General features: G+C 36.8%; 2 protein-coding genes across 3 annotated transcripts in view; both read right to left on the bottom strand.

The window, feature by feature from the left end:
- The window catches only part of LOC134847994 (galactosylgalactosylxylosylprotein 3-beta-glucuronosyltransferase 2-like), a 35,540-nt gene extending 10,999 nt beyond the window's left edge, over positions 1-24,541 (bottom strand). Inside the window, exons 1-3 of the mRNA XM_063865322.1 lie at positions 24,242-24,541; positions 18,868-19,116; positions 18,275-18,545 (exon numbers count right to left, since the gene is read on the bottom strand). Coding sequence (XP_063721392.1) covers positions 18,275-18,545; positions 18,868-19,116; positions 24,242-24,345 — 624 coding nt within the window. The 5' untranslated portion in view covers positions 24,346-24,541. The remainder of the gene's footprint in view (positions 1-18,274; positions 18,546-18,867; positions 19,117-24,241) is intronic.
- LOC134848536 (cyclin-dependent kinase 1-like) overlaps positions 1-26,397 on the bottom strand; it is a 488,218-nt gene that overhangs the window by 179,105 nt on the left and 282,716 nt on the right. The gene's annotated exons all lie outside the window — the stretch shown is intronic.

Here is a 26,397-nt window from a genome sequence, read left to right as displayed (position 1 = left end):
TTTTTCAATTCTGTACTTAATAATTCTTGGCATTTACTAACAGTATCCAAGTTAACTGGAGTATGAAGAGCCAAATGAAAAAATTTAGGGAGAACATAAACTGACAGTGTTAATGATTTGGCCCTCAAAGATTTACTTAGTGAAATTAACCCACGAGGTTTTTGAATTTGAGAACTCAACAATAGTTCAATATTTTCAACTTTTTGGGAAGTGTAAAACAAGACACCAAGTATTTTTGTTTCCTTGACTGTTTTATAGGGTGATAAATCAGGTATGGAAAGCACTTCACTTTTACTTATGTTAATCATCATTTGAGTTTGTCTGCAAAATGTATTGATTAAGCGGAACAACCTGTCAATACATCAGATTTTGATAAGGCAAGTTATGTCGTCTGCATATGAAACTAGTTTGGGGCACAATAACCCGAAACCTTCAATTGCTTCTGTAGATTCAATTGCTTGAAGAAGCGGTTTGATAAAAACTATAAATAAAAATGCGGAAAGAGGGCAACCTTGTCTCACACCGCGATGAATTTTGAAGCTGGCTGATAAAAAACCATTTATCTCAATTACTGCTTTTGAGTCTAAATACAAAGTTTCAATAGCTCTAACTGAAAACTCATCAAGGCTTAACCCTTTCAAAATTTTGATGAGAAGTGATCTGTCAACTCTGTCAAACGCTTTAGAAAAGTCTAATTTTACAGCACATGAACCTCTGTTAGCCAATCGTTCTGGAGTAATCGCTTTTTTCAACTTTCGTATTGCTGTGTGCAATTGTCTTCCAGGCAAATACGCGTGCTGATGGTTTTTTACAACTTTGCTAAGGTCTTTTTTAATTCTATTACAGACAACATGGGCAAAGATTTTCGCGTCAGTATTCATGAGGCTGATAGGGCGAAAATCTTGTACTGCTATGGCATTTTCAGATTTCGGGAGCAGTTTGATTATTGCTAAACAAAAACTGTTTGGAAGTTTTCCACCATGAACAAATTGATTAAAAACTTTAGCTAAAATTGAACAAAACTCATCCGTAAATGTCTTATATAGCTGAGATGTAAGTCCATCTGGTCCAGGCGAGCTTTTCAAATTCAATTTGTTTATAGCCAAGTGAATTTCATCTTCTGTAAACTAATTATAGCCATCATTCTCATTATTTTCGAGTTTATTTTTTGATAAAAATGTCATTAGTAGTTGATCGGAGTCTGTTGTAGAATTATTTGAAAAATTTTTTGAAAATTACTTTCGAAATTGATTAAGAATATCCTCATCCGTATGATAAACGTTCTGATCCGCTTGAATTCGCTTGATTGAGTTAATTGTGTTCTTTGAGGTCCATTGACTACAAAATTTGGGCACACCCTCAAATGTATAGCTGAAATTTTTCTGAATTTTTCGTTAGTCTGAAAAATCTTTTTCCTTGAAAACTTTTTGAAGATGCTCCTGCACAAAATGATATTTTTCAATCAAACTAGGGTTCGGACCTTTTCCGCTGTGAATGCAATTTCTGAGAACATTTTCATGATACTTCAATGTATTAAGTTTTTTCTGATCTACACGCTTTTTGTTTTCTTGAATAAAGCTCAAAAGGTCACGAACATTGTGCTTAAAGTTTTCGTAACTACTTGGTGATTCATTTTCAAAAAAGTTTTTTAGATCTTCACGAATTAAGCTGGCGTTGTTTTTTAAAATTTCTTCATTTAGTTTCCAGTAACTAGGGCCGCGCTCATACAAGTTAGATGGCTTAACAAAAACGTGTAAGAGTAAATGATCAGAAATTGATATTTGAGTGCTTTGCATAGTGTCATACTCTGTTTCGAATTTCATAAAAACATAATCTATGCGCGCAAAAGTTTTATGTTGTTTGTCATAATGTGTTTAATTACAAAAATCATTCTTGAGTGCAAAATCAACAAAACCAAAACAATCAAGAATTTGTTCTTCCAGTTGGGTAAATCGTTTGATACGTGCATCATTTAACTTAAGTATTGAAGAACTGTTAATATTGTCATAACTCAGCGCATTAAAATCACCCATCATGATAATTTTCGAATTATTAGGTAAAAATCTGATACTTAATTTCAGGGAATTCAAAGTTGCTTGGAATGAATTTGGGTTTGCATAAACGTTGATAACAAACCAATTAAGTTTGACAAAATTTAACAATTGAAAACCTGTACTTGAAGCAATTCTTTTTGCAGGACTCAAATTTGATGACAATAACGTTAAGAAACCACCAGAATTATTTGAGCCCGGTATGAAATCGAATAAAACATTATATTTATCCAGTAAACTCAAATGTATATGTGTAAGTTTTGATATTTTTGCTTACTGAATGCACAAAATGAAATTGGGCGATTTTTTTAAAACTTGGCATTTTTTGATAAGTGAGTGTAATTTAGCTGGATTTCCTATGCTTAAAATATTAACGGAAAAATATCTGGTTTTTCGCACATAGAAATTTTGCTAACACTTCCCTCCAACCAAGTCTTCTCCGTTATTTTTTTAGATTTTATTTTAGGCCCTTTCTTCCGTGTTAAAACTGACCAAGAGGTTGGTGAAGTTTCACGCTCTCTTTTTGTAAGCATTCTTCCGTCAGAGGAGCATTTTCGTTTGTTATTTTCGATATTTAAATTGTCCTTTTTTTCTTTTGCATAGTAAGAATGAAAATCTACGACCTGATTGTTGAGAACCTCATCCTTTTGTTTTTCTTTGCTTGGAGTTGCTACACTGTTTGTTTTAGATTCATTAATCAAAACTCTAGATGGTGGTGTTTCGACATTCTTATCTTCTTCATTTTTGGTACCATTACAAAACTTATCGCTTGTTGTTTCGTCATCATTTTTCTCGTCGCTGGCATTATCGGAGCTTGGTTTTTGTGGGTATAGATTATTTGGATTATTGGTTATTTGGTTTCCTATGTTGCACCAATCATCGTGATGACCTTTATCTTGGCGTCCAGACATCTTGCATTTTTGACATTCATGTAGTGAAGGTATGTGAAACACCCACATTTTGAAGCCATCCATTCTCGATTTGTAAGACCAGTCCGTTAGCTTTTTCTCTTGTTATTCAATTTGAATTTTAACTTCTAAAATGGCTCTTCCTGTGTAAGCATACTGACCCGGTTCAGTTACGATACAGGTCTCACGTTGGAATATGGGGCTATGAATTATGTCTTCTGGCAATTTGAGAATTAATTTAGCTTCGATATCGTTGCATACATAAGGCAAGTTCGACAATTTGATTTTGGCTAGTTTTGGGTAAATTTTCTTGGGTCTATGAGACCTTGGAAAGCTTCCCATGGGAAATACCGTCCTGTTTAGTAGAATGATTCCTTCGCTTTTGATGCTAGTTATGAATTGCTCTGCTTCGGTGGGAGCAATTACTGTCAGTATATGAAGTTTGCGATCATCTTTCGTCACAGTTGTTGTTTTTGAGATTGTCATCTTCTGTTGCATTGTTGTGGGGAATTGTTTAAGTATATCGGAAGCACAACTCCGATAAGCCTGCGACAGATTTTCAGCTGACTTTACAATTTCTCTCGAGAATGGGGGGATTATTTTGATTATTTGGATTTGTTTTGTTTCTGTTGTCGATTTTTTTGCTGTTAGCGCGTTTCTGAATTTTGTCTCCGTTTCAATCAGCACTTTATGAGTAATTGGTAGCTGAGACTCCGTCAGTTGTTGTTGACTCATGACTTGGTTTTACTCAGTGGGGGGCAAGAGAGCCTTCACCCGGAAATACACTTGAAAAAAAATTAGATTTTTTTCGTTCAAAATGAAGAAATCAGAAGGCAAAAACATCAACTAATAATAGATAGATAATATATAATTATAATAGATTTTAATACTTTTAGAATTTCGAATATCGGAAAATTTCAAATTTCACAGGTCAAAAAAATAAAAAATCGAAGAAGGCATGAAATGTGCTAGAAATTGAGCGTATACAAGCATGAGTCATACCAATTAAATATGGCCGCCCCCAAGGGGGGGGGAGAATAATAATTGAATATATTATGATTTTAGCAGCTGTCTTATTGAAAGTTCAAAAAAAGTTTTTCCTTCAAGAAATCAGAGCCATTTGTGATGTCAGTGCGCGATAAAAGAATATCATTAATAAAATTCAAAAGGGCATGTTTTTCAAAAAAGAGGCGGCAACCAAAACTCCCGGCCTGAGATGCTCGGCCCATGATTCGATCGAAACGGTCGAACGAAGAGTTGGGTGCCTTGAAAAGTTGGAATTATAACGACCTATAATCGATTATAAGAGGTTTTCTGTTGGAACTATAATCAATTATAATGGATTATAAGAGATTAAAATCTCTTGGAAAATATCACAATTATAATCGATTATAATCGATTATGAGAGGTTTTCTGTTGGAACTATAATCAATTATAATTGATTATAATAGATTATAATATCTTGGAAAATATAACGATTATAATCGATTATAAATCCCTTAAGAACCTAATTTTAGTAATTATAATCAATTATAATTGTGAAAATATCATCATAATAATCCATTATAATCGATTACTTACGCCTAAACTTGGATACGGGTAGCCTACTGGCAGTTGGAAAAGAGCCAAAGAACTTAAATAAACAAAAAAAAAGATTTGTTCCTTGAAAAAATCTCAACGTTTGAAATTATAGAGAGAAAAGATGACCTGAGACTTCTTTGATTTTCCTGAACAAATTTTCATTGACACTTTTTGGATCAATTTAACCCAATTTAAACAAAATTGGATCAATAAGTAAAGTTTATTTTTCGCCGGAAAATCTAATATGTTCGACTCTTGAAACTAATAATCGATCATGTTTTTGTGACCTTTGCAAATTGATAGTGCAGCTTGCCTTCCTGTTAACAACAGAAATGAACTGAACTTAATCAAAACTAAAAGACGAATTGCAAAAAAAATAAATTTGAGCCTGAACAAAATTTAAGACTTTTCCTGAAAAAAAACCAAAAGAATTATCACGACCTACATAAGAGTCTGAACTACGATCATCTATAATATAAAAAAATTTAAAAAATGCATCAATGTTTTTTAAAAATTCCGCTGGGAAATCTTAAATCCTAAAATTAAATTAAACTATCCGAACTAAAAATTGGGGTTTTTTTCCGCGCAATTTCCGCTTTCGTAATTTCGTTTTAGCAAATAAGTTTTAAATGGCGTGAAAATGCTTAGAAATCTTACTTAAGGTGTTCATAAATATATGAAATTTTTTGGTAGCATTTCCTATTTGTTTGAGCAAATTAAGTCTTTTTCCTGAGAAAAAGCCAAGAAAAACGTATCAGGACCTATATGAAAGAAAATCAGTTGGTTTCTTACACCAACTGAGCTTTTGTTTAAAAAATTTTTTTAACGGACGCTACGTTCAACTAATTACCGCTTAAGGCTCCGCCAGAGAGCTTTGTTTTCATATGATTTTTACCACTCTAAAAGAGTGGAAAAGACCTATAGATGAGGGTCCATTTCCTTTTAATTTTTTCCAGCCAGTTTTGGCTACCACAAATAAGTCGCGAAGGTGGTATCATACTTAACTACCGGCAGCTGTAATTCGACTTCTAAAAACTATCAAAAAAATTCTCCCCGTGTTAAGAACACTGGTCAGTGGTCTGAACTTTTTTTTTCAAACTAAATTAGATTAAATAAGATTAGATTTAAGCAAATTAAATTTTATTATTGGAGGTTTTTTTTTACGTAAGTGAGTCAAACAAAAGGACAGTGATTATTTTTCCACTAAAAAGGATAATGACTTTGAAAAAAAAACACTTGTTGTTTTGCATAAAAATAGTTTTTGATTTGGAGAATTTTTCTTTTCTTAACTGTGGTTGAATAACTCTACGGCGATGGAACAGCAACTGACTATTCTAGTTAATGGATCTACTTAACAATCACCCCCTATTGTATCTACTAAAGAATCTGCCCCCCCCCCTTTCTTGAATGGGGGGAGGGGGAGATTGTTAAATAGATCCTAGTTAATTTATTTGTTTTGCATAAAAATAGTTTTTGATTTGGAAAATTGTTCTTTTCTTAACTGTGATTGGATAATTCTACGGCGATGGAACAGCAACTGACTATTCTAGTTAATGGATCTACTTAACAATAGCCCCCTATTGTATCTACTAAAGAATCTGCCCCCCCCCCCTCTTTCTTGAATGGGGGGAGGGGGAGATTGTTAATTAGATCCTAGTTAATTTATTTGTTTTGCATAAAAATAGTTTTTGATTTGGAAAATTGTTCTTTTCTTAACTGTGATTGGATAATTCTACGGCGATGGAACAGCAACTGACTATTCTAGTTAATGGATCTACTTAACAATCACCCCCTATTGTATCTACTAAAGAATCTGCCCCCCCTTTCTTGAATGGGGGGAGGGGGGATTGTTAAATAGATCCTAGTTAATTTATTTGTTTTGCATAAAAATAGTTTTTGATTTGGAAAATTGTTCTTTTCTTAACTGTGATTGGATAATTCTACGGCGATGGAACAGCAACTGACTATTCTAGTTAATGGATCTACTTAACAATCACCCCCTATTGTATCTACTAAAGAATCTGCCCCCCCCCCTTTCTTGAATGGGGGGAGGGGGAGATTGTTAAATAGATCCTAGTTAATTTATTTGTTTTGCATAAAAATAGTTTTTGATTTGGAAAATTGTTCTTTTCTTAACTGTGATTGGATAATTCTACGGCGATGGAACAGCAACTGACTATTCTAGTTAATGGATCTACTTAACAATCACCCCCTATTGTATCTACTAAAGAATCTGCCCCCCCCTTTCTTGAATGGGGGGAGGGGGAGATTGTTAAATAGATCCTAGTTAATTTATTTGTTTTGCATAAAAATAGTTTTTGATTTGGAAAATTGTTCTTTTCTTAACTGTGATTGGATAATTCTACGGCGATGGAACAGCAACTGACTATTCTAGTTAATGGATCTACTTAACAATCACCCCCTATTGTATCTACTAAAGAATCTGCCCCCCCTTTTCTTGAATGGGGGGAGGGGGAGATTGTTAAATAGATCCTAGTTAATTTATTTGTTTTGCATAAAAATAGTTTTTGATTTGGAAAATTGTTCTTTTCTTAACTGTGATTGGATAATTCTACGGCGATGGAACAGCAACTGACTATTCTAGTTAATGGATCTACTTAACAATCACCCCCTATTGTATCTACTAAAGAATCTGCCCCCCCCCCCCTTTCTTGAATGGGGGGAGGGGGAGATTGTTAAATAGATCCTAGTTAATTTATTTGTTTTGCATAAAAATAGTTTTTGATTTGGAAAATTGTTCTTTTCTTAACTGTGATTGGATAATTCTACGGCGATGGAACAGCAACTGACTATTCTAGTTAATGGATCTACCTAACAATCCCCCTATTGTATCTACTAACGAATCACCCCCTTTCTTGAAAGGGGGGAGATTGTTAAGTAGATCCGGGGATCTATTTAAAAATATCCCCCCTATTGTATCTACTAAAGAATCTGCCCCCCTTTCTTGAAAGGGGGGGGGAGGAGATTGTTAAGTAGATCCTAGTTAATTTGGCTCTTTTTCCTCCCCCCCCCCACCTCACACAAGCATCAATTTTATGGTCTAAGGGGTTGTTTTACAAGGTTGATTATGAAAATCAAATATGTTTGCCATAGTCGAATCAGTCTTCATGTCAATTGTCATGACAATTGGACAATGTGAACAGAAAATCGAATTATAAAAACTTGCAGGTGGGGGGAAAAGGAAAAAGAGCCGTTAATTTTTTTTTTTTTCAGTTTCAGTAAATTACTAGGTCAAGTAAGTTTTAAACAAAACTGTCAAAAAATGATTTCTCGAAAAATCTATGAGGTAGTTTTCTCTAATTCAATTTGCTACATCGTGATAATGGCATATAAAAATTCGATGCAAATTCACTTGCACTATATTTTAATTTTACAAATCGTTTAAACTTGAAGGCGAGAAGTTGCATTCATCTAAACAACGTGATCTATACACAAAAATTTTACAACCCAACCATTTTGAACCAAAACAATTCTTTGATATTTGGTTCCCGCTGTGGTTCATTCTTTTCATCACGCTCCTTTTGGCCCCCTTGGCTCTTTTTCCTCCTCCTCCCCCCCCCCCCCCCCCCCCCACCTCACATGACAACCAATTTTATGGTGTAACGAGCGGTTTTACAAGGTTAGTTATGAAGACTAAATGTTTGGCCCAGCTTAATCAGTCCACATGCCAATTTTCGTAACGATCGGACAATGGGAACAGTAACTTTACTAGAAAAAAGTTGCAGGTGGGGGGAAAGGAAAAAGAGCCGCCCCTTCTGTTGAACCCCATGTAAAATAACCCCCCGTTACAACGTAACCCATTTTGAATACCAATTAGAAAGACGTCGCTTTAAGCTTAAGTCTCTGATGAGCGAGCGCTAATTTTCAATAAAAACTATTCTGGCCTTTTTTATAAATTTTTTATAACTTATAAAAACAGGAAACAGAATCGGTTTAATTCAAGAGAATCAATAAAAGGCGAATTTTAGTAATTTTTTATTGCACGGAATTAGCAACAACATTACACGTATCAAGTTAAAAAGTGGGCTTGTTCATGCCCTGATTTGTGTGATTTATGTGTTTTTTCACAATGAGTTCATACTTAGTTCACGCAGTTTAATTAACAGAAACTCAATTGCAAACCAATTTTGAACCGATTAAAATATTAGCATTTTATGTTCTGTCAGGTTCGGCTCAAATAGGATCCTCAAATGAAACGACTTAGGTGAGAATCGAACCCACGCCGAACTCCCCGGAACGCACTATGTATACGCTGAGCTATATAGCTGATAATGTTAAGCAACTATACTGGCTTTATACTATACTTTCATACTTTAATGCTATGTAGCATTAACATCCTCCACGCCCGAAGGAGCGAGAACCGGAACGAGCTTAACGAGCGGCCGAGTGTAGTTTCCGGAAACGGTCCTTAGGTTTGCGGAACGGGCGGTGTTGTCTTTGCCGTAGTTTAGCGACGTTATGCGTGCTAGTGGGTAGTGGCCCCTAGGGCTAGTGGATTCAACTAACCACACCATATCTCCCGTTTTCAAAGAGTATTCGGGAGGAGCATGCCACTTAACTCTTTTATTGAGTGTAGGGACGTACTCACTTAACCATCGCTGCCAAATTGCGTTTGCCTACGACTGCGCACGGGCATAGCGCTTAGAGTGAGAATAGTTTTCACTCGACCTTAGAGACGGAAACGTTAGACTGTGCTGACCTACCTAAGAGGAAATGATTCGGCGTCAAAGCCTCAAGACTATCGGGGTCGTCAGAAACGGGAGTGAGTGGACGGGCGTTTAATGAACCTTCAACTAGGCACATGGTTGTGTTCAAAATCTGGTCAGTCAACTTTCTTGACCCTAAGATTGCATAAAACACACGCTTACAACTGCGCACCATTCGCTCCCATGCTCCACCTTGATGTGGTGCACTTGGCGGATTATACTTCCACTTAATGCCTTTGTGTACGAGCGACAGTGGAGCTTCTGCGTTCCAATTTTTGATGCACAGAAGAAGCTCTTTTTCGGCTCCTACAAAGTTTGTTCCGTTGTCCGACCAAATTATTGAGGGTGTTCCTCGCCTAGAAATAAAGCGCTCGATAGCCATCACACATGAACTTGTGTCCATGGATGGAACCAACTCAATGTGAATTGCGCGAGTCGTTAAGCAAGTAAATAGAAAACCCCAGCGTTTCTCGGAAGATCGACGAATGGTTACATGAAATGGTCCAAAATAATCGACGCCGCAGTTCGAGAACGGTGGCTGGCGGTAACCTAGACGCTCCGCGGGAAGGTCAGACATCATTGAAGTAACGGTTTTCGCTTTTCGCTTTCTACAGCACACGCAATGTGTTTGAATAACTCTTAGTGCAGATCTTAAGCGTAGTACAACAAATTGCTGATGAATGACGGAACGAAGGTAGTCGACTGACTGATGTTCATGCTTAATGTGATAAAAACGGAGAAACAATCGGATTAGGCGATGGCAGCTATCCAAAATTATTGGATGGCGAGTTTCGAATGCGGTTGCAGAGAGACGTTGGATACGGCCGGTAGATCTAATTAAACCGTTCGGCCCGATAAAAGGCGAATACGATGATATACGGCTCGACGTTTTCACATATTTTCCAGCTGCTAATTGTTTACTTTCAGCTGGGAATGACTCTAACTGCGAAAGTTGCAAAAGTTTTTCCTCTGAAATAACAAGTTCTGCTGGATCAATTATGGCCTTATCTGGTGATCTGAAATGTCTATGCTTAGGTGAGAGTCTCAACATATATGCGACCAGTCGCTTTATCTGGGAGAACGAGCTATACTCTTCCCAAGGGAAGGCAAAGTCAGTCGAAACTGCAGTGCACAGAAAATTGGAAGAGACCTCTAAACCCTCGTTTAGATCGTAGACCGGACCATCCAGGCGAATTTTGTCAGTAACTTCCCTATTTGGATTGAAAGGCCAATCAGAAATTTTCAAAAAGGAAGGGCCGTTTACCCAACTGCTTTGCTTGAGGGAGTCAGCAGTAATACCTCTAGTTCCGGTGTCAGCGGGGTTGTCTCCACTCAAAACATGGAACCATTGGTCAATTGATGTTGACTCCAGAATCTCGGCTACTCGATTGGCTACAAACACGGGCTGTTTGCTTGTCGAGTTCAACCACTGAAGGACTGTTGTGCTGTCAGTCCACATCAACACTTTGGAAATACTCATTGTCAGAGCTTTCTCGATATCATCCTTCAGGCGACTGGCAAGAAGCGCATTCTGAGGTTCCAACTTCGGAATTGAAAGCATCTTCATCGGGGCTACTCTTGCTTTACCGAAAACAAACGCTAGTTGACATTTGGAACAGGCGTTTTTCTGAGCTTGAAGGAATGCTACAGAACAGAAAACGTCCAATGAGCTATCACCGAACATGTGCAGCTCAACCTCATCTACTGAGAAGTCAAAATAGCAACGAGGTATTTTGAGCTGCCCTAAAACTGGCAAGCCAGAGTGCCATTCAGTGAATCTGCGGCACAACTCAATTGGCAGTGGGTCGTCCCACTGTTGGCCACTCAATCTCCAGATATCTTTCAGTAACAAACGTGCGCGTACGGTATATGGGGCGACAAGACCTATGGGGTCGAACACGGAGGACACAAAACTAAGGACCGATCGCTGCGTAACAGAGTCTTTGAGTTCGCGGTTGACTCCTCTGCTCACAACCAACGTATCGGTGACGTGGTCCCATTTGAGACCGAGAACATGCGATGCGGTTTCCGGATTAATCGCAGCGGTAATAATTTCCTTACTGCTGTTAGCGCTGGTCTTAGGGGGATTTAGTTTCGAAGACAAACTGGGAACGTTGCTAATAAATTTTGTAAGATTAAACCCACCCAACTTAAGCAGTTCAACTAAACTGCGACTTAACCTTAAAGCAGTTTCTGGGTTTTTCAAAGACCCAAGGTAGTCATCCATGTAAAAATTGTTAAGCACGGCGCAAGCGGCATCGGGGTAACGATCTTGGTTATCGACGGCTGTTAGCACATGTCGGAGAATCCTTCGCTCCAACTATATGCCTTGTATATTGAAATACACTCACATCTGATGTGGGGTCCTACCGCCACAAAAAACGCAAGGAACGTTGATCGCTTTCTAGTAAGCCGACCTGCATAAACATGCCTTCGATATCTGCGGAAATTGCGTATTTGTGCTCTCGGAAGCGCATTAAAACGAATAAAAGGTTCTGAAGCAGATCGGGGCCGACTAGAAGGGAGTTATTCAATGAATTGCCGTGAAACCTAGAAGCACCGTTTAAAACGCGCCGAACTTTGCCGGGTTTGTTCGGATTTAAAACTGGGTGGTGCGGTACGTACCATTCTCGGTCTGAACGGTTTTTTGAGTCGTGAGGGCTAACCGGGACCACGTAACCCTTCTCGACATCACTTCGGATATCTGATGCGTATTGAGTTTTCAGGTTTAAATCTTTTTCTAGACGCTTTTAAAGAGACTTAAGCTGGACTAAGGAAGCGTAAAAGTTATCGGGAAGATAAATATTGTCAGCAGCCCAGAGCATTCCGACAATATAACGACTGCCATCATGAATCGTGGTAGATTCAAGAATTTTTTGTGCACGTTTATCAGCTGAGGAACGGAGATCAGCTTGTTTAAACGTGCCATACAACTCTAGCTCGTACCATTTCTTCACTTGGTCAGCAAGTGCTACGTCTTCAACATTGCACTTGAAAGTGGTGGCTCGAACACCAATTGGTGATGGAAGTGGGCCACTGAGAACCCAGCCAATGGGCATACGGACAGCGACAGGAGTGTTTTGATTTCGTCCTTGGAAGTATTCGAGAGGCTTGATTGCATGAAAGACATCCTGCCCTAATATCATCTCAACGTCGGAATAGTTGTAGACAATAGGTTTAATTGGCTGTAGATGTGGAAACCTGTCTTGGAGAATGGTAACGTCAATGGTTTCGGAACCAACGCTCAAACTGTCTTTCACAAACGGCGTAACCCTAAACGAGTATTCATGGTGGTCGAATTTGGCAAAAACATTCACTTCGACTTGTTGCGTGGGAACGGATTCCGTCGAATTGAAGCCGTTTACCAGAATATCTAGCTGTTGGCCAGTTAAATTTAAACGCTGTGCTAGGCCCGCCGAGACCCATGACTGGGTACAACAGGAATCGCACATTACAAGAGCAGTGATCACATCTGTGTGTGAACTTATTTCCAATTGAAGCACAGGTAGGAGTCCGGTTAGTTTCTTGTAAGACGACGAACCGGCTACGTTCGATGACGAAGTTTGCGGCTTATTCCGGTTCGGCGGGGCGGTACTGTTTGAATTCGAATGGCTTGCATTATTGCTATTGTTTAACTCTTTGTTTGCAGACCTTACGCTGAAAACTTTCTCAGCACCATGTAACAAGACATTATGGGTGCTTTCACAACCAGGCTTAGTGCATTTGCGGGCTTTAGGCCATTTTCGGAACATGTGGTCAGGTTGAAAGCAAGCAAAACACAACCTATTTTGTGCGGAGAATTGAGCTCGTTGAGTTGGGGTCTTTTTCTTAATCACAGAACAACTCCAGAGTGGGTGTTTACCATTGCACTGGAGGCACGGAGCATAAATTGGTTTTTCAACTTTTGAAGCAGCAGCAAAAACTTTTGTAGGTGGTTTATGGAAACCAGTCTATGGAGTCTCCTCAGGTCGTGACTTATTCTGACTCACACGCATAAGTTCATGTGCCTCAGCCTTGTCGCGGAGCCAATCATTAAAGTCTAAAACGGTTGGCTGTCTCCAACATTTCTTTACAGAGTGGAGAGACCATGAATCTTTCATATTTGGAGGCAATTTTGAAATAACTTGATTCAAAACGGATGTACTCTTCAAGTCATACTCATATCCTAACGATTTTAAAACTGCGACAAGACTGGATATACAGGAAGCGAAACTGATAATGCATTCTGAATTGTGCAATTTGAGAGGTGGAAAATTCGAAAGTTTTTCAAGATGAGCTGCCACAATCGTCTGTGGTTGTCCAAATTTCCTCTCTAGAGTTTTCAAAGCGTCCTTGTAGAATACTCCACTGTGAGCGAATTCGGCAATTGCATTCTTCGCTTTGCCTGAAACGAGAGTTTTGAGATATGTCAGTTTGACATCATCACTTAAAACTTTTGCATCGATTGCACTTTTGAACTGACCAAACCATTCAGGCCACTGCAACGGATTTCCGTCGAAAGAAGACAATTTCCATTCAGGCAAGGGACCTTTCTGGCTCAGTGTCAAGATTTCAGCTAGATCTTGATTTGTGATTGGTTTACTGCTCGAGGACGTAAATGGGCCATATTGTTTGTTCTCATTTGTATAAGGCGCCATCAGCGGTTTTGAATAGATTGCGGCGTCTAAAGTTTTAGGATCACCGACATAAAAAGTTGTTCCTCCGCTAGAGAACGGTTGAACATTCGATGGCTGTGTGAAATAATATGAGTTAGGGGAGAAGGTGACTGTTGGAGGATTGAGAGGACCAACGGTAGTTGGTAAAAGCGGTTGGTACACAAAATTTGCGGAATTAGTTGGGAAAAAGGTTTGTTGAGCAATGGGCATTGAGCTCGTCGGGATATTAGAATGATGAAAACTACTCTGCATCAAAGGGTTGTAGTTGTATAGCTTGGTCGAAGGTAGCTGTTCCTGTGGCTCATACGTACTGTTTAACTTTGGGTTTGGCAAGCGGACACTTGTATTTGATGTATGAGGGACGTTAACACTCTGTGAGTTTATACACGTGGTTTCGAAATAATCAGCAAATGGATGTGAGTTATTAATCATCGTCAGATTTTGACTGAAAGGCGGTTCAATACTTGAAAATGACAAGAACTCGGAAAGCTGGTTCCAGATTGACACTTTGGACTGGGGCCACGGGCTGAACTATCTCCTGAGTTGGGAATTGAGTGTTCACCCAACTTCTTGTCCTGTCTTCTTCCGTTTGGTTCTCCTGAACGGCCATTGCCAATTTCGATCTGCTACGACGAAATTCACAAATTTCAGAGGCGTCTTCCAGATATTCAGCCTCTTCGATAGTTGCTTCAGCTAGCTTTTGACGGCTTTCCTTTATAACCACATCAAGATCAAGTTGACCCTTCATCGACTGAATCTGGATCTCTTGCTTTTTCAAACGAAGCTTAGCCTCTACTTGGCGTTCAACTCCTTCGCGTCTAATTTTTGCAAGGGCTGCCTCTCTTCGACGCTCACTCGAAGTCATTGATGCAATCTTAGAATGCAATCTTGGAACGGACGGATTCGCTTGGCGTTGGGGTTCGTGCAGTTGCTACCTGGTCCTTTGATGTTTAATTTGAAAGTAATTTTTAGCTAGACCTAATACATCGTCATGTTTTGCAGTCGTAGATCCTAGCTAAAACTCAAGTTGATTTATTGTTTCAGCAGCGTTGTTGCTGTGCATAGACAAAGATTTAAGCTCATCATTTTTCTCCATTATTTTTTGTAAGCAAATGCTAGATTTTTCTATGTACGTTTCAATTTTAGCTGGTCTATCATTCGCACTTATATATTCCGTAATTTTGGCTTGATAATCGAAAAAATTTGTTTCTAACTCTTTCCTGGCAAGATAAATTTTGTTTAGCTTCTGGCCGAGATCAAGCTCCATTTCTAAATAAGAGCAAAAAAAAATAGTGTCGGTTGACGGAATCAAACTAGAGTCAATTCAAGTAGCCGCGTCCTATACCGAACGAGAGGATCCTCGCAAGACCCCTACGATTCTCGTTGCCTACGGAACAGAAGGACAACAAACTACAAGATTGAAAATAAAGATGAATTTAACTAATCAAAAAAAAATCAAGGTTTATAATGCCTAACAAATGTTAAATATTCTTCGACTGTTGTCATTGGTGAAACCTTTTGCTTGAACTTGGTCGACGACTTTTAACTTTATTGATAAGTTCGGACAGATTGGGAAATAACGTCGAATGATTCTCAAATTTTTTATTTCGAAAAACGCCGGAGGATGAATTAATTTAAGCTTACGAATTAATTCTTTATTGCTAGCTTTTCTTTTTGATATTAAATGTTTGGTCACATTAATTGTTAATATTCCTGTTTCAACCAAACGTCCGTAAATATTAGGGGTATTTTGACGGTGTACGTAAATAATGGCTGATATTTTGTTTTTATACTCTTCTAAAATTTTAATCAGAGTTTCTGGTGTAAGTGGGTTATCGTTGTTTGATCTATGCTTGCTGAATGAATTATTTATAACATCGTGCCAAATTATAAAATTTTTCTCTATCATACATTTTGGGGAATTGCTTAAAAGATATTGAACAGTCTTTTGCCGGTTATTTGCATTCAAATTAAAGCTTAAACCTGGAACTGCTTTAAAAGTGTCGTCGAGGCGTTTTTGTAGAGTTAATGGTAATGTATTTACGGAGTGATGGAGAGAACTCGCAGCAATGATGAACACCATTGAGAGTGATAAGCGATACGATTGTTTTAATGGCAATCAAGTTAAGGAGTCTGTTGATGTAAAGTCGTCACATAGAAATGAAAAAAAAAAATTTATCACGATAAGAACTTTAAGAACCCTTAGCTGAGGGTTTTTTAAGGTTTTGCTAAGGCTTCGATTCAGTACTATTTAAGTTAACGCGTACGGTTTATCGGTTAAACTCAACGACTTTACGGAGAAACGGTAGTAGTAACGGTCGCGGCGGTATGCGGCCGAAAACGGGGCGAGCCGAGCAAATTTTTTAAAGTTTATCCAACCACTGGAGGAAACCGAGGTAGGGATTCACTCAAAAAACTTGCTCGACACGATTGACGGTTTAAGCGTTTGAACGGGCGAGACGAAAACGGTGTTTTCCGATTTTGCTCTAAATTCGGGCAAAAAAAAAAATTTTTTTTTGTCAGTGAAAGTTTTGGGAAAAGTTGGAATAACTTTTTTTTTTGCGAAACTTTTTTATTTATTTATTTTTTTGCGAAAATTTTTTGGAAAATTTTCTGAATTTTTTTTTTTACAAAATTTTTTGGGTTCGAGATTATCCTGGGGTAATAGGGTACTGGGTATGAACTAGGATTAGGTATCTAGTACGGTCTTAATCGGTTTGCAATTAACAACATCGTATGTTATTTTATAGCACTGATAATCAAAAAAGTAGCACTTTTTTTTGGTTAAAAAACTAGCACACATTAGAGTCTAAAAGTTAGTTGAAAGCACAGGTTCGATCTTACAAGTTTTTTGCAGGGAGTCCAAAAGTACACGAAGATTCCACAGAAAAACCACTTTCCGCCTTGTGTGATGTCGGCCTTCTGGCTTGTCGGCTTTGTTTTGACTTGTGGTGCTTTCCCCGTTTTTGACTTGAGGTCACACGAAATTGTGGAGGGCTCCTTGATTTGGAGAATGAGGTCGCTCAAAATTGTGCAGGGGTCGTTCCTTGCTTCAATTTGAGTTCGCCAGGGGTCGTTCCTTGATTCAATTCGAGCTCGCATTAAATTGTGTTCGGGTCGGTCCTCAGTTGTGTGTTCCCGAGTCGCGGCACCAAAATATTCTGGCCTTTTTTATAACTTTTTTATAACTAATAAAAACAGGAAACAGAATCGGTTTAATTCAAGAGAATCAATAAACGGCTAATTTTAGTAATTTTTTATTGCACGGAATTAGCAACAACATTACACGTATCAAGTTAAAAAGTGGGCTTGTTCATGCCCTGATTTGTGTGATTTATGTGTTTTTTCACAATGAGTTCACGCAGTTTAATTAACAGAAACTCAATTGTAAACCAATTTTGAACCGATTAAAATATTAGCATTTTATGTTCTCTCAGGTTCGGCTCAAATAGGATTCTCAAATGAAACGACTTAGGTGAGAATCGAACTCCCCGGAACGCACTATGTATACGCTGAGCTATATAGCTGATATTGTTAAGCAACTATACTGGCTTTATACTATACTTTCATATTTTAATGCTTAAGTCTCTGATGAGCGAGCGCTAATTTTCAATAAAAACCCTACATTTTGTTGGCAAGCTTGCAGCACGTTGTTGGAAACGCCTTTTAAAAGGGACTTTTATTTGAAATAAACTATTTGAAATATTTGGGATTAAATTGCAGTGGGATGATTTCGTTGGGGGAAGATCGGGGAGACGGGGGTCACATTACGCCCCTGACACATCTCATTTCGGCTCTTGGCTCTTTTTCCTTTTCCCCCCTACCTCACACGAACATGATTTTTTATGGTGTAACGGGTGGTTTTACAAGGTTAATTATGAAGACCAAATATGTTTGTCATAACCTAATTAGTCCGTATGTCAATTTTCATAACAATTGAACAAAGTGAACATAATTTTTACTGATAAAATTTTGCAGGTGGGGGTGAAAAGGAAAAAGAGCCCGGCTCTTTTTCCTTTTCCCCCCACCTGCAAATTTTTACATGTAAATTTGTTGACCACATTGTCCAATTGTTATGAAAATTTACATACAGACTAATAAGGCCACGACAAACATATTTGGTCTTCATACTCAACCTCGTAAAACCACTTGTTACACTAATATATTGAAGCTCGTGGGGGGGGGGGGGGGGGGAAAGAGCTCTCAGTTATCCCCTGAAATCTTACCCAAAAACGGTTGTAATGAATTAGGGACAAAATTGGTGATCTGAGAAAAGTCGGAGGGGCGAAATGTGTCAATAAAAGTAAGAGGGCGAAATGTTTGAGGGGCGAATTGTGATACATTCTAATTACCTTATTGTTCTCGAGGATAGGTCCCTCGTATCGCCTATCCAAAATTAGTCCGACATTAAACAAAGAAATACTATTCGTGAACCGAAGAGAGTCGAGAAAAACCGCGTCGTACGAGTTGTCATCGTCGGCGAAATACACGACTGCTCTCGTGTTTCGCGATGAAAAAAACGATTGCTGGTAATGACTTCGGATCAACTGCAGAGCCAGATTTCGCTGTTGCATTCCCCGAAACATCCGGTCACGTGAGTGACTGGCCAGGTAAACAAGTTTTCTAAAACAATTCTAAGATTTAAAAGGTTCTTTTCAATTTAACAAGGAAAAATAACCCTGACAAAAACCCTCACTCTCCAAAAACCGGAATTTTTCATACGTTTCTTCATATTGCTTGTGGTTAAAGACATACGCAGATGATGAGGATGGCAATAATTAGGGCTCTTTGTTATCATTTTATTGAATCACAGGCTAACTTAGTTTTATTAACAATTTTTTTATAGGGTAATATCGATCGTGGGGGTGTGTGTATGGGGGTGGGGTTACGAGAGGGCGAAAGAATAAGAGGGGGGGGGGGGGGGGACTTGATAACAGAGTCTCACCCTGCTTTGTAGTCCCCGATATACTCCTGCACCTCTCTATTTATGACAATAGCGTCTTCTACAACTATCCAGTCGCAGTCCTTTAACAAACTCAGAGTCTGTTTCAATCGAACTAAGTCGGCAATCTGAGTAGCTCGGCCATAAGTCGGGGTCACCACAATCAGTCGCGGTCGTTTGAATGAATTGAATGATTTCTGAACCGATCTCAGCTCGCCATAAGATGATGATACGCGCGTTGGTCTTTCAAGTCTAAGTTGAAAACAGAAATCAAAGCAGCTTGTGAAAATAAAAAATAAACAGTAAAATTTTTAACGGTTTTTTTAAGGATTTTTTTTCTGGATTTATGGTCTAAACATGCTCGTCAAAAAGTAAAGGGATCTATTTAACAATCGGTGAAGTCCCTATGTTCCAAAATTATTCAACTCGATTTCTGATTAGTCAAATTGTGATCCAACGAATTTTTGAAAGAATTTTCTACCGTTCAAACAGAAGAAAACTAAACAGAAGGATAAAGACCGCCGCAGTCGCGCCAACGTGTTGCGAGCATGCCAACAGAAGGCGGGAAATTTTGAGCCGGTTATCGCGGCTAAGCGGGGCGGGCGCGTAGCATGCCCACCGGCGACCTTAAACCAAGAGCTTAAATTTGTCGGCTTAGTGGTCTTCGGCCAATTGAATATTTTTTTCGTACTAACGCGATTGATTTTTTTTGGTGCAAATGGGACTGATTTATCATTTTGGTACGTTTGAATACCCACCTAACAATCGCCCCCTGCATCTATGGTATCTACGGAGTGCGGTTTCTATTTAGACAACCGCGTATTCATGCTCGTCAGTATTTAGACAAACAAAATACTCAATTCTGATTGGTCGAAACGAATTACAATCTAAAACAAAAATACAAAAGACTCCCTGAACGTTCCGACTGCATTTTAAGGTTTATGGAGAAGTAATAAGATAATTGAATGTAATAAAATAAAATGAAAATTTCTTACGATATGAGATTTTCTTGTGAAAATCAACCACCCCCCCCCCCCCCCACACACACACACACACACCATATAAAGTACAAAGTGATAGATTTTCTCTTAGTAAATATAATCAATTATGGCAAATAGGTGACCGCTCGACTAGCATATCGACTAGCATAAAAGTTTGAAAACATGAAATTGTAACGACTAGCATAATTTTGGTAACTTTATTTCTCAGAAACACAAGACAACAAGAGTAATCCGTTCAAGTTGAAACTTGCTTTTCTGAGAAATAAAAATGTGAAATTAAGCAAACAACAAGCAAAAGAAACTTTGAAACCAAGTTAACATCGGAGGCGGAGCAATAAGCAGAATGGTTCAAGTGCAGAATGGGTCCATGAGCGCAAAACAGAAAATATTAAATTTTATTGGTTTATAAGGGCTAATTGATTTAAAAAATTATTAGAATCGTCAATAATATCAAGAAAATGAATAAAATATACAAGAATTGAATAATTTCTTTAAGTTTTTCAAGTGAATTTTGAAAAAAAATTGCAATTAAATTACTCAAATTATGCATAAAACATTAAACATTTGTTTCTTTGGCAATTTTGACAATTTTCATACTTAATTTACCGATTAGCTTATAAAAGCTGCTATTTTTCAATTTTTCTGCTCTTGGACTCATTCTGCTCTTAGACCATTCTGCTTATTGACTGGCCACCGTTAACTTCCCCAAAATCTGTTTAGAAAGGATGTTATTTTGCTTAACTTTCAGAAACCCAAAACAACAAGAATATTACATTCAAATTGAGACTTGCTGTTTCCAGAAATCGACTTGTGAAATTAAGGAAATAAAAAACTAAAATTTGAAACCAAGTTAACATCCCCCCCCCTTAACTTGGTCTAGTTTTTGGAGGCGGAGGGGAGGGGCAGAGGGGGAGGGGTGGAGGGGGAGGTGTTTTTATAGGATATTAGCTTGATCCATTTTTTGTATCACATGAGTTTAGATCAATACTCCCACTTCACATTTTGACCCAATCGACCCAATCATGGGTTAGGGAATTCTCTTTGTCAAAAAAAAGCTTAGAGAGGGGATAGTTAACAAAGTCCATCAGAAAAGAAATAGTTAACAAGATCCCAATGATTTTATTTTCATTCATCATTTCAATTTTGTGTTTCTATTTTTATGCCAGTAAATACGATTTTCTGTTTTAAAGTTTGTATTCTAGTCGAGCTTTTGCTGGTCGATATACCGCCGGCAAATAAGTTTCCTTTAACCAAATTGGAGTGATTTCTAAAACAGATCAAATCTCCGCTTACGCGTTAATAGCGCAAAATATATCGCGTGTTTATTGTCTCAAACCGGCCAAAATGGCAACTTTTAAACCACCATAACAAAACAAAAACAGATCACAGGTGAAATATATTTTCAAAAATAAGCTCGAGACAACAATAAAATCAAGTGCAGGAAACAGTTGAAAACTATTTACCGCCAGCATCTAATCAAGTACGAAGAGCCATGTGCAGAACACGAGAAAAAATTTTGCAAAGATATTTAATCTATTTTAGAAATCCCTCCAAATTGGTTAAAGGAAACTTATTTGCCGGCGGTATATCGACCAGCAAAAGCTCGACTAGAATACAAACTCCCCGTACCCAAAAACTTTGCGGATTTGCTAATTTATCCAACTATTCAAGGACTCGAATTTCTCGTAAGATCAAAAAAAATTGAGGAGATAAAACGTTGAAAACGGCCCGCGACCGTTCTTACATTTTAAACAATTTTCGGGTCCAGTTAAAATTGGAAAGAACCAGTCGTGGGCTTTTCTCATGCAGAAAAGTGAAGAAATGTATCCAAAATATTTTTGAATATTTGACCCGAAAATGCCAATTGTTCTGTAAATGCCAACATTTTTTGACTGATTTTGAAACTGGAATTAAAGAAATATAGAAAACATGTGCCATCTCGGATGTTGTTTTCACTGTACCCAGTGTTTTTACAAAAAATTTCTGGTACTAGGATTCTCGAGAGAATACAAAAGTGATTCGACCCTGCACTTGATAGCTTGTAGACTATTCAGCTTGCTTTTTTGCCGGCTGATGAGCTGATTGTGTTAATCCAAAATTATCAGGCCATTTTTCTCGAGACTAACAACTGAAACTTGGATAACCGATTACGTCCCACCTGATATGTGGAATGTCTTTGACAAAGATATTGCCCTGATTACTACCAACAAACGCAAAAATTGGGATATGAGATGAAACAAGGATATTGGGGTCGATTGGCCAAACTTTTGGAACTTGCTGAAAAAAAACTCCCGAAAAATTTAATCTCGAATGCAGCTACGAAGAGTTGTGCGTTGCGAACCAGCCCCGGAAAAACAACCAAAAAAAATCAATTATTGAATGAAAAAATTATATGCTAGAAAAACTCCTATCTGAGGATCACTTGTCATCGAAAATGTATTGGGAGAGAGTTGCTGTAACTTGTCAAAATTTTTGAAAAACTATTTATCATTCTGATTAAAATAACGATTTAATTTTTGTTCAAAAATATTTAATTTTGCTTGATGACTTTCTTTTTTGTTTTCTTTTTTTTTGATCGGAATTTTTATTTTTGTCTGCTTACTCACGAAAAGGAACACACGGTTGCCTAAATGCTGCTACGTAACCGGTATCCACTATAAGGAAAAGCAGTAAATTAGCACTAGCGCGTTCTATTCAAAATTAGAGTTTTGTTGCATTCTAAATGGTCAAAATTCCTTCCGGCTAATTTTATTTATTTAACAACTAACCCCTTGAAGGAGATTCAAGTAGACAAAAAAATATTAACCAACCAGAATTGATAAAAGAAACAATGCATGCAACAAAAACAAGACATCTCGTATCATGGCGAAGCCTTAAATGTTCCGACTGCCCTTTAAATTCTATGCAGTAGTGTACAATTTTAAAAAAAATGTGATACATTTTTCAAAAAAAAAATGATTTTTTCAAAAAAATTTTGAATTTTCCTTTTCAAAACGATCACCCCACATGAGACCCAACAAAAACCAAAATTAGCACCATAGTTTTATAAAAGAAGATTTTTTTGTAGATTTGATATAAAACAACTAGTTAATGGTTATTTGGCCCAAAAAATGATATAGTTGTTATTAAGAAAAGATTCGAACAATTAAACATATACAAATTTTGCACCTTGTAACCATTTTTCCATTTTTGCAAGAAGGTTTCTTTCTTTTTCCCCACCTGTGAAAATAAAATTTATAGGAAGTTTTCCTGTTTGCATTATCCGATTAAAACAAAAATTGGCATGCGGATTAGCTAGGCTACGAAAAACATATCTGGTCTTCAATTTTAATGCTGTAAGACTCCTCGTTACTCCATGAAATTGATAATTATGAAAAGTGAATGCAAATGAAAAAAAGCCAATGGGGATAATAACAAGATCCAACAGGCAAATAGCTTTTATTTTTGATTTTTCTAAGACACTTCCCCCAAATTTTATATTTATTTTTAGTTAGTGAAAGGGAATTAACATAGTTGAAACTCTATAAGAATCAGGCAAAAACCAATAAAATTAATTCAGTACTTTTCACATCAGGATAAATCCGTTATTGTTCTGACTGACATTTAATGTCAATGAAAAAGTACAATTGTTTAAAGTTGATAAATTAAAATAACAATAGTTAAAATTTGAATTTTTTTTGCAACTCAATGAGGTTTTGAATTAATTTTTTTGGTTATTTTGGGAAGATTTATAAGGATAATTTTTTAACGGGGGAGGGTGGTGAGTTTACGAGATCAGAGCGACCATTTTGGCAAGATAATTGTTTTCTGAGTTACTTTTTGGAGTGATTAGGCCCAGTGAGACTAATAATATCTTAAAAAGATTAGTCTTTTTTCAAACTCTCATTCTAATTGGTCTAAAACATAAAAGTTTAAACGCTTTTTGAGAAGAAAATTTCGGAAAAGTTTGCATTTCTTTCTTATTTTAATTGAAAAGGAATATTGGTACTCGTTTAGATGTATGGTCCCGTTTAAAACCTCGTTTAGAAGTATGGTCCCGTAAAACTACCAATGGTCCCAAATAAAAGTCCCGAAAAAATTTTTTTTTAAAGTAGTTGCCAAATTTTGCCACTGAATTTGTATTTTTGGTAATTCTATTTTAAAGAATACATAAGTGGCAAATCTAATGAAATAATGTTTACAGGTTTTCTTTTTGTTTTTGTCCACTTGAAGTACTTAAAGTATATTTCCAGTGGGGTGGCGCGGCCACCCTTCTAAACGAGTTTTTAAACGGAAACTCATCAATAACGGCGGGACCAGACTTCTAAACAAGTACCTGAATATTTTTCAAATGGAATTACATTTTGATCTTTTTAAATGTATAATTGAGTACTAACTTGTCTAACAGATTAGTTTGAAGGTAAAGTAGCACCAAGATAGCTGTGAGAGTGATGAATAGTAAAAGCAAGAAATGGGATGCCCTGTTAGAAAGAGGAAACATTATCACAAGTTTCAGAAACGTGTCCGTTTACTCAAACACACATTCATGTGGGAAAAAAAATCGAATTTTGATCTGAAAAAATACACCATAAACAATAAATTTTATTTTTATAATGCAAAAAAGACGAACTATTGAAAGAAAATGCCGGAAAATTCTCTTAGAACTAACGAAACAATAGTTAGTTGAGTATGAAAATCAATCGGCCATTTAAATTCGCGCAGCAGAAAAGACTTGAGCGGAACAAATATATTTTTCTCAATATCCTTTTAGTTGTTCTTATAAACTTGACTGATCTACCGTTTCATTATAAGCCAAAAATGCAGCATATTGAGCTTTTGTTTTGTAAAGAAATTGTGCCATTGCAGGATTTCAGATTTTTTTCTAGTCTCACTTCGATTGTTAAAAATTTTCTCTACTAAAAAAACGACAAACAACTACTCAATTTGTGCAATATTTTTATTTCCTTTTTAAAATTGACTTGAAAAAGTTGCAGAACCTATCCGCATTTCTCAAAACTGGTTTATTAACTGAAAAAATTGTTTTAGGAAAACCATCACGGAAAACTGTTTCGGAAACATGTAAGGAATTTAGCAGCAACAAAGAACATCAGCAAATCTATTCGTATCAAGATGCATCTCTGAAACTTGCGACTGCCAATCAAGGTCAATAAAACTTTTTTTAAAGAAAAACAATAACTTCAATTAAAAAATGTTAAATTTGTGCACCTGGTGACGTATTGTTAAGAGCAAATTGCTTGCCTCAATTCAAATTAATTATACGCTTGCATTTATGAAAGAGAATTTTCTCAATTTTTCTCAAGTTTTCTCAACTTGAATTATAGTAGTCAAAGTAGTCCCAAAAACACCTGGTAAATTCATCAAAAAATAACAAAAGAAAAATCTATTTAACTTTCAGCTTTGGGTATCAATATCTTTAAGATGATTTTATAATTTTTATCCTAATTGCCTAATTAATGTTTCAATTTTTATCTGAAGTAGATAAAGAACAGCTACATATTGCATCGATAATGTTTGTGAAAAACTTGAGACACGCAGTGTCGCGATTTAAACAAAATTCGAGATGCAACATGTTAAAAGTTTGAACAAAATAATCACATTCGAAAAAAATTTCACTCTCTTACGTGACTTTTACTTTCTAAATTGTTTTGGTTGGTTGTTCTAGTCTAGGAAGGATATTGCACAAATATTTCATTTTCATTTTTGAAAAGCTAGTGCAATACATGAAACACTAGTGCAACTTTAAATATTGCCCTTAGCGTTTCAAATTTTTCACCAGTTTTTGAAATATGGCACGGAAACACAGTGAACACGTGTGTTTTATGAAGAAAAAAGCCACCCCGAACAATAATATTCCACCATTTTTTTCGAAAGTTGCAGCAAAAGTTTTAACTAGCTTATCATTTAAATGCATGACAATTGCATCAAAAATCACCAAAATAACAAAATTTGCCACAAAAATGTCTTCGTTTTAATCAACGATCTCAAATAGGGCAAATATTATCACACTGAAGCATGAGAAATGTCAATCAATAACCCCCAAAAACAATTGAATTTGTCAAAAAGTAATCTAATAAATTTTTAAAATTGGGCATGAAATGTCACAAGTACACTACAAAATTTTTACGAGCTTGTCTAATAAATGCACTGAACTTGGTATCAGAAGTCAGGAAGAACGTATTAAGATTACGTATTAAAGACAAAAATTTAGCATCTTGAACCCCATTATTAACCAAATCAACGGTACACAAATTGTCTGCTAAAATTAATAAATGTTAACTAAAATTCACGCACTTGACAGAAAAATTTCTAAAATGTTGATGATTTTTAAAAGCAACGATCCAAAAATCTTAGTACAACCATGTACAACTAATTTGTGAATCGATACATCGTAAACTGCGGTATCAATCGCAAAATTTTTGAGATACCGTAAAGTGGGCAAAAAAGATCAAATTAACCTCAATTTGACGGAAAAAGATAATAAAATAAAAACAAAATTAACCAGTTGGAAAAAAAAAAACCAAAAACCAAAACT

The sequence above is a fragment of the Symsagittifera roscoffensis genome, chromosome 6 (genome assembly GCF_963678635.1).
Source record: "Symsagittifera roscoffensis chromosome 6, txSymRosc1.1, whole genome shotgun sequence".
Taxonomy (NCBI): domain Eukaryota; kingdom Metazoa; phylum Xenacoelomorpha; order Acoela; family Convolutidae; genus Symsagittifera; species Symsagittifera roscoffensis.
Note: the sequence above shows the minus strand (reverse complement) of the source record. Positions and strands in the feature narration are given on the sequence as shown.